Here is a 9,228-nt window from a genome sequence, read left to right as displayed (position 1 = left end):
ATTGGTTTGAATTGATGTAATACAAATTAAGAATAAATGAAGAAATTAAAGAATTTTCTTATAATCTTATACATACATACATAAACATATAATTATCCCCAATATGTATGATGTTTTTTTTTGTTACTAAATAACATAAAAAAATTTTTGTGGCTAAAAAATATCAATCTTTTGCAAAATATTCTTGGGGGCTTTCTGATGCATTTTTAACAAGTGAGAAAATCACAATATTATATTGTAAAAAACAAATACAAAAATGACATTTTTCACAAACATTAACGTTGCAGAATATATTATAAATAAAAAAAGTATATTATTTAAAAAATATAAAAAAATACATTTATATATTGAGATTCAGGTATGACACCTATTGTAGCTGAGGTAGTGGAGGTGGTGGCAGAGTTCTTTTATTTTAAATTAATATGAAGAAAAAAATCAATTTATGGATTAATGATCAGTGCAGTAGCTAAAAAAAATAGGATGTAGATTAATTTAATAATTTTTGTTGCTGTACAAGATTTATTAGTGCTAATCACTTATCGTGTGATTTATAACTTGACTAAAAATATATTTTTCTATTCAACAAACAAAATTTTAAAAGAAAATTGACAAAATGATTTTTAAAAATGAGAATGTAGGATGCAAGAAAAAAAATTGTCTAGAATTTTGAAGAAATTATATTTAATTGTAAATAAAAAATATTTTAGAACATAAATAATATGTAATTCCATATTAGTTGGTATTCCCACACACAGTGGCAATACCAAGTATTTTATACGGCAAATTAAACTGAGAAGAAGAAGATGAAAAAAAAAGAAGAGTTTGTAATATCAACAAAATAAAGTAGAAAATTTTTGTGATTTAACCAATAAAAATTTAATAAGTTTATTCTATATACAGGCCTAACAGTGAGATAAAAGTTTTACACACATTTAATAAGCCAATTAATATGGGCAAATTATATATTGATAGTAGATATTAGCGAATGAAATTACTAAATTGAGATATATATTTTTTTGGGGGCCGTTTTGTATAATTCATACGTAATCTTTGTTTTTTTTATGACCTATTTTATTTTTTATCTTAATTTTGAGTTTTTAATTCGGTCAAAATATATACATACATATATTTACCTTACATTGAAAGCTATATCTTCTTAAATAACTCATACAAAATGTATCCTTAAATGGTGTAGAGTAGAAAATGCAGGAAGATCATTAAACTATCAGTTTTTTAAAGTTTCTCAATCAATTTAAACACTTAATTTCATCCATTAAAAAAATGTTTTGAATGAAAAATTTTAACAAGAAATACATGACATTTTTATGGTTCATTTAATCATGCTTTGTGAAAGACGAAATGCCCATCTAAGTAATTTTGATCTATATCTAACTACAATTTTGTATACAATTGCTATGTGTATGCTACTCATCTTTTTTTTCTACAAACATGATCTTTTTTATATTCGAAGAAGAAAATAAGAAAAAAAACAGTATACCCTTTAATGTAATAATCCTTATATTTTTTCTACATAAATTGACATCCATAGACTACCTATTAAAGTTTTACAAAAAAAAAAAAAAGAATAAACAATGACTATACATTAATAGGTGCACAAAAACAATGTAATAATATGTAATAGTTATGTACTTTTAATATTTAATACTAACATTGTGATTGTATAATATATATTAGTTGTTATTGAGAAGATCCTTTCAATAAGATTGTCCGAATTTTGAATTTTCACTTTCAAAATTACTTAAATATCTACAAATTTTTCCCGCATTGATATAAATCTCCAAAATTGGGTTAAAAAAAACCAAAACATTTTTAATCTTGGCATAACTTTATCATAAAAATCGCACCATTTAATACAAATTTCCATTCAAAATTTGAACCTTATTACTGAAGGGATGCAGACTCCGTATGAAATGATTCTAAAATTATCATTTTATGAATGTCTTTTATGTAATATTGTAAACAGAATATTATATAAGAAATTCAACAACAAAAAAAGATATAATGAAATAGGCTTTGTGTGCTAGAATCAGTTTATTTGAAATACAAAGGTTTAGAATGAATATATATTTAAGAAAAAAAACGTGTGAAATAATGAAGTATATATTCATGGAAAATATATAACAACAAAAAATAACGGTTTGTAGGCGAGAAAGCAAAATAATCCAATTATGGTATAAAAGGTGATAAAATTTAATGAAAAAAAAGAAAGAATATTTTAACTTTATTATTTCATTTTAAATTTAAAATTCTAAATTTATTTCTTGAATTTATATTTTTTTATTCCCTTATATAGCATACATAATATTAATACATAACATTGAAAATATTTTTATCAATATTTTATACTGCATAAATATTGCCTACAAATCGAACTATAAGGTGTTTTTAATATCTTTTTTATAAGGTTCATATGGGACAAAAAAGAATACAATTATAAATACGAAATAAAATTAATATGTACATCTGTTGTGAAATATGACTACACATAGGCAAAAAAAGAAGAATAATGTGACATTTAAGACATAACAAAGTTTACTATCGTTGAAACAAACTATTTGGTAAAAGAAAAATAATCTTGCTTTTGTCACTAAAATTCATGATTTATTTATAAAGAAAAAAAAAGAAATACAAGAGAGATCTTATTCAGCAGAAAAAATGTTTTTTTATTCTTTTCCTTGGATAGAGTTCTGCCAGGAAATTGTGGTTTACTTACCTTGATTTTCTTTTGTTGTTTCACTACAAGATACATAGGTAGGTAACACTACATCGATAAGAGGAAAAAAGGATAAAAAAAAGAAAAGGTTTTGTATTATTTGGTAATTTATTATTGCAATTTACAATTTATAATTGTATTATGTCTTGTATATAATATAATACAATTTCTATTTCATATATCTCGATTTTCTATATTTTATTTCTTCCGTTGATTTATATAATTTGCTCTTTCATTGTTATGTAATTCTTAATGTAAGTAAATGTATTATGTATGTGTTTTCCGTTATATTCTGTCTTCTATCAACAACAAAAGGAGCTTTTCTTTTCCAAACATATTGCGACAAAAAATACTGTTTTCAATCAAATCAAATTCATACTTAATCAAAGTTTTTTTCTTTTATATTCAAGATCACATTAATTCAATTGGTATATAAATAACTATAAAAAATGTATTAAATTTTATTTAAAAAGGTACGATTTACAAAATATTTTTATTTACATGAACACAAATGATAAAATTAATTTTAGTCATGATTTATGATACCACAAAGTCGCTTTTCGTGGAAGAAATTCTTTGAAATAGGTAGGTGATGTTTATAGTTAAATTCATTATTAGAACTCATGATTCCTCATTGGTTTTATGTTGAGCATTATATGTTTGTGATATAATACGCCGTGAAACGTTTAACAGGAGAGAGTAGGTGATTGTTTAGATAAAATAAATTAGAGAATTTTTTACTTAGATGACAATTTTTTTCATTTAAAAACCCTTTAATTGAATGATTTTTGAGTAGAAAAGACTCCTCTGCAGCTATCAATTTAAATATTCATTTTGAGCAATTTAGTAAAAAAAGAAAGATTGATTAAATAATTAATAAATTAAGTATTGTTCCTTATCAACTTGTCTTTTAGGACTCGAATGAAATTAAAAACCTTCACTATATACGTTTTATACGTTAAAGATTATTCTATAAAATTTTGTATTAAACTACATATGTGTTGCCGTATTATGTACATTTAGAATTATGTCAATAATTGAAACACTTTTCATAACTTATACAATCCTATCTCTTATTAAATTTTTCTTTAACCAAATCAAAAGCTTCTTTTTGTGACAATCTTTGGCCCATATTACGAAATAAATCACTAACGAATCATTTATCATTCCCCGAAAATTAATATTCTAATTAATAACATATAAAATATTTAACTAAATTGTACTTATAAGAGCAAAAAAATGTTTTTAAATGAAATATTTTTTTGGTTTGAGATCATAATCTTTACCTAGATGTTCTGTATTATATATCGATTATGTACATGTTATTTTGTTTTTAGATACATAAATCGAACATTATATAGTTTTGCTAGTACATATTATTTGTTATTACATTTAGAAGATATACGTTCTATTTTTTTTGTCTTAACAAAAAAGAAATTATTTAACATTATTTACTAAAAAAAATGGCAGTGCAATCATTTTTTTTAAATACATACATATCTATATGTAGGTACTTTTCAAAATTTATATCTTTTATCATCTTCCCTTGCATAATATGTTTCAATTAATAATGTATTTGTTGTTTTATACGTGTAAATCTACAAAATATTATTTTATGTGCTTACATATTTTACATTAACTACATAACTAAAACACATTTTTTTTATTATCACCAGTGTGACAGAAAGTTTGCACATCTGCTACTTTTTCATTCATTTAATGGTATATTCAGAAATTTGTATATCTCTGCATGAGAATTTTTAAACAAACTACACCATTTGCTAATGCAAGTGACAAAATGTTTCCAGTGTTAGAATAAAATTTTACGTTGCAAATAATTACTTGAATTTTTCATTAAATTCAAAAATATTTGGCACATTTTGACTTTTAACTATTTAACAAAAAAAAATCAAAAAAAAATTATTTAAGAATTTCAATCAGAGAATATTTCTTCATCTTATGATGGCATTTTTAAGCGAATGCAAAGTATTACTTCTCATCACGAATTATTGATGAAAAACTCATTAAAAAGAATTTTCCTTTCGTACTTTACTTAAGCTTCAAATGCATATAACGTTAGTGGGAATATCTCAAGAAAAGAATGAAATCGTAACAGATTCACAAAAATTTATTCAACAAAAGATAAAACTTAATAAAAGGATTCATCCTTCCACCTCTTTCTCGAATTAAACTTTATAAATAGTTAATTTTTAACTTTAAAACTTCTCTAACTAATCGCTGTTTTAACTCACATCAAATTTATCTCTTTTTTCCTTTATTTTTGTTTTTTTTTCGATTGAATAATACAATATACATTTTCCCCGTTTCACTATTTCGAGTAGTTATGTATATTAACCCTCAATTATTATATGTATATATGAATGCATATAAAACTCCATAAATTCTTCTACGTATATTTTAATCGGATAATTTTTTATTACTAATGTGTCTAATGAAAAAACAGTTTATAGTTCAAAAGGAATTTGGTTATGTATATCATTTTACTTTTAGTTAATAACACTACAATCAGTTATTTTCATGTGTTTAATTTTCTTTGATTTGTTTTTCATTTAAGTGATTTTTAAACTTTTCGACGAGCCCACTCTTTTGCAAGAAGTAAATATTTTTTTCCCGTTTGGTTTCATTTTTTTTTGTGCAAAGACAAAGCTTTTTAATGTTTAACTTAATAAAAAAATAAGATAAGTTATCTTAATTATCTTTTATTTATTTTTATTCCATATTACATACATATCTAATGAATTATTGTATCATATTTTGAGACAATTCATCAGAGATAAATAAATTTTGTCACTTTTATTATTATGAAAACTTTACGTTTTTTTTATATATTCTTATTCAAGAGAATTAAAATTTAGTAGGATCAGTATTGTTATTGGGGAGATGAAAAATGTTTTATAAAAAGAATTTTGTAAATTATCATGCAAAAAATTGATGAGATTCAAAAGTAAAAATAAAAAAATCATTGTGAAAGCACAAAGAAAAATGTAAAAAATCGTAAAAAGTGACAAACTTTATAAATCTGCGTATGTATTCATGGATTGAATATATAATATAATATTTGTTTACTTAGAACAATATTTAAGTCATTTCATCTATGTTATTTAACATAAGGATTTGATCTATCTATTTATTTTCTTTTTCTATTAATAAATTATTTATAGCTTAGTAATACATTACATTTTCCCTAAGTTATTATTATATTCTTAAGTTTAGTCGTGTGAAGAAATTTTATTGATCATTTTTTTCTTTTTTTATGTAATCTAATTTCACGTAAAATGTACAATTACATTTTAGAATTTATTTTATATCGGTTATTTTACTTAGTTAATTTTGTAGATAAGTCTTATAAGTATGGCTGAAAGATATTGACAGTGCTGCGTTTAAATCACCAAGACTGGTTAAGGTTTCCAAAAAAACTATTTAAAAAAAACAATAGTTTGAAATAATTTATTTTTGGTACCAACATAATTATATTTTATCCTCTTTTACCCAATTTCATGATAATCGATCTTTCCTTAATATTTTTTTTTGATTAGATATTCTATATTAGAACATTATCTGGATCTAAGGGATATTTTGTAACTTTCTATTATTTATAAAAGGAAAATAATTTTGAAATTAATAATTTATTGAAAAAATGTTTTTTTGTGCATAATCGTTTAATTTATGTGGTTACGCTTGAAAAAATCTCGCAATTTTCTCGCTCTACGTCGTACTCCGCGTACTAAGCTGGGGATTCCGGTAGCCCTTTGATTTAATCCCCAGGAGATTGCACGAAAATGATTAAGTGAGGCTAGATGTTGGTCATCAAGTATGGCTTCGTGACTAGATGTTGGACTATGTTGGGCTGCTGTATCACCATCCGTTGCAGGGAGGAGTACATTAATGGATTGTCGTCGATCAGCATTGAAGTAGGATGTAAATCGATTTTGATTTGTTAAGCTTATATTAGCTGATGATTTATCGTAGCAACGTGCCAATGAATGTACAGCAGCTGTATGCGATAGCGGTGGTGAGGTGCGAAATAGCAAATCCGTACAATGAGGTAGAGTTGCGTAGGAGGTAATGTTATTTGTGAATTTTGTATCTCTCTCATTGCTTGCACCAAGAAAAGCTTGTTCCAGGCTACGACTGAAGATGTCTGTGAGATTGTTAGCTGCTTGCTCAACTAAAATTCGACTTGTTGATGGTTCGCAATTAGCAATTTTCCCATTGGACGTTATGTTAAAATTATTTGTGTTGTGATTGAAATTTGATGTCTTTTGGAAACGTCGCAAGTCTGATGAAATACGATACAGTGAATGATTAACAGATGGAAAACTATTGCGGTGTGCTATCTCAATTCTAGCCGGAGGTGGATGATTTGCAATGCAATTATTGAGCTTCTCACTATCACATCTGTAGTCTGTGTCCGAATACGCATCATCATTGCACGGTGGTGGTGGTGGTCTGCAGCAATTTTCAACAATTTCACTTTCATGATGAAAAATTATAGCATTAGCTTCATCATTATCTGTCCGCCATATTGATACAGTCTTCACATCGGGCTGCTTCTTGCAACCTAATTGTGAATCAGCGGATTTCACAGACTCACTACTGCTACTTCTATCGCTCATTTTCTCCGCATCTGATGGGAAATTCCATTTTATGGGTGATGGTGCATACACATAATCAGGTAAAAGTTCACTTGTATCACTACTGCTGCACTTTATAGCTGAACTACAGCGTGATGATGCAGCTTCCACGGTTAATTTACTTGGTGTAAGCAAAAGACGTGCTGCTCCACCATCCGAGATTGGCTTAGGACTTATGGCACGAAAGGTTCGTGCCTGCACAGGTAAAAGCTGCTGCTGCTGCTGCTGCTGTTGCTTCTCATTGAATGGTGCAACAACGGATGTATGACTTCGTCGGCGTCGCATTGAATTGCATCTAGATAGACGACTAAGGGAACCATGTGATCCATATGTAACTGCTGCCCCTCCACCACTCGCTCTACGATTCTTCACGTAAAAATATCTCTCAACTTCATCATCGAGAGCACTACAGCAGCGTTCAACAAAAACACGCGGTGGCGATGAACGACGGCAACTAGCACTGGCTGTTGAGGATGCGGATGATGTACGCCGATGGCGGTAGTGATGATGATGCCCATGATGTTGATGATGACGTCGGCAACCCCCATGCCGTGATGCTGTACTCAATGTTAAACTAATTGTATCCGCATAGTCATCTCGTACACGCATGGTAGGTGGTGTAGCCACATCGTTACTGTCAACCGCATGAGATGACACCTCGATGCCATTACTACTGCTGCCGCTAGGCGGGGAGGCGCTCCTCAGTCAGAGCCCGCTGTTCGGGCACGCAATTACTCCCTGTCGAAGGTGATGGGGCGCAGAGACAGCGTTCCGCCCCTGCTGGACATTTTTCGCGCCTTCTGAACAACGCTCTGAAGCGGCTAAATAAGAAATATCTCCAATTAAAATCTTTTAAAAATTCACAAAATATTTTTTTTTATTTTACACCAATATATGTTTATTTTTTTTTAAACTTAACATCATTGGCCAATCATCACTATCGCTTATTTTTAGAGATTTTTTTTTTTTGATTCTTTAAAATTAAGAATGATTAAATATTTTTCGATTCCTTATAACCTGCCTTATAAGGAATCCTTAAACATTCTTGATTGTTTTAATGAGAAAAATTAATTACCATATACTTTAGAATAGGTATGACTGGCCCATGGAAACCACATAGATGTATAATAACCGTAAAATAGGTTTTAAAAACCAATTTGGGCGAAAAGATCGTTAAAGTTTAATTTATTTTGCATTTAGAATGAAATTCTATTTTACGGTTTATATTAAAAGAAAAAAGGTTTTCGTATTTATATACAATTTACATATAACAATGGGAAAATATTTCTAAAAATAAGCGCATTCAAATATTCTCAAAAATTAGTGCAAACTAATGGCTTATAAAACACTCTTACTTAGAAGATATTTGAAGAAAAACATGCTATTTTAGTTGCATTCAAAATTGTTCTAATGTCATGCATTATATATTACTTGATTCCCATAATAAAGAACAATAGAAATATTGTAAGATATATCGTCAAGCTTTGACAGATTAAACTTTATAGATATAAAAAAAGAATATTCGATACTATATGTATTTATATAATCAATATAGTATATACAAAAATATTTAGATATGAAGATAATATTAGTTAAGATAAATATATTATGTATAGTTAGTTTCCTTACTTGTATGCCTAATCCTATGAATGGAAATTCTTTTATCAGTTGAAAGAACCTGCGTACTGTTAATATTATATTCGCAAAATTAATCAATCCACTGATATTCTCTGCTTTCTAACATTAAAAAAAATGTTATATCTGTAGTTCTATGACCCCAAAAGGTGTTCAAAAAGCCCGAATGCCTACCCCTTCAGCTTAGGCTGTTTTGCGTAAGAG

The 9,228-nt window shown here is 27.4% G+C and overlaps 1 protein-coding gene across 1 annotated transcript in view; it reads right to left on the bottom strand.

Moving 5' to 3' along the window:
- Positions 1-2,823: 2,823 nt before the first annotated feature.
- LOC129792081 (glucose transporter type 1) overlaps positions 2,824-9,228 on the bottom strand; it is a 28,859-nt gene continuing 22,454 nt past the window's right edge. The window contains 1 exon segment of the mRNA XM_055830806.1: positions 2,824-8,210. Within this exon segment, the coding sequence (XP_055686781.1) occupies positions 6,415-8,210 (1,796 nt within the window). The 3' untranslated portion in view covers positions 2,824-6,414.

This window comes from Lutzomyia longipalpis, chromosome 3, assembly GCF_024334085.1.
Source record: "Lutzomyia longipalpis isolate SR_M1_2022 chromosome 3, ASM2433408v1".
NCBI lineage: Eukaryota > Metazoa > Arthropoda > Insecta > Diptera > Psychodidae > Lutzomyia > Lutzomyia longipalpis.
Note: the sequence above shows the minus strand (reverse complement) of the source record. Positions and strands in the feature narration are given on the sequence as shown.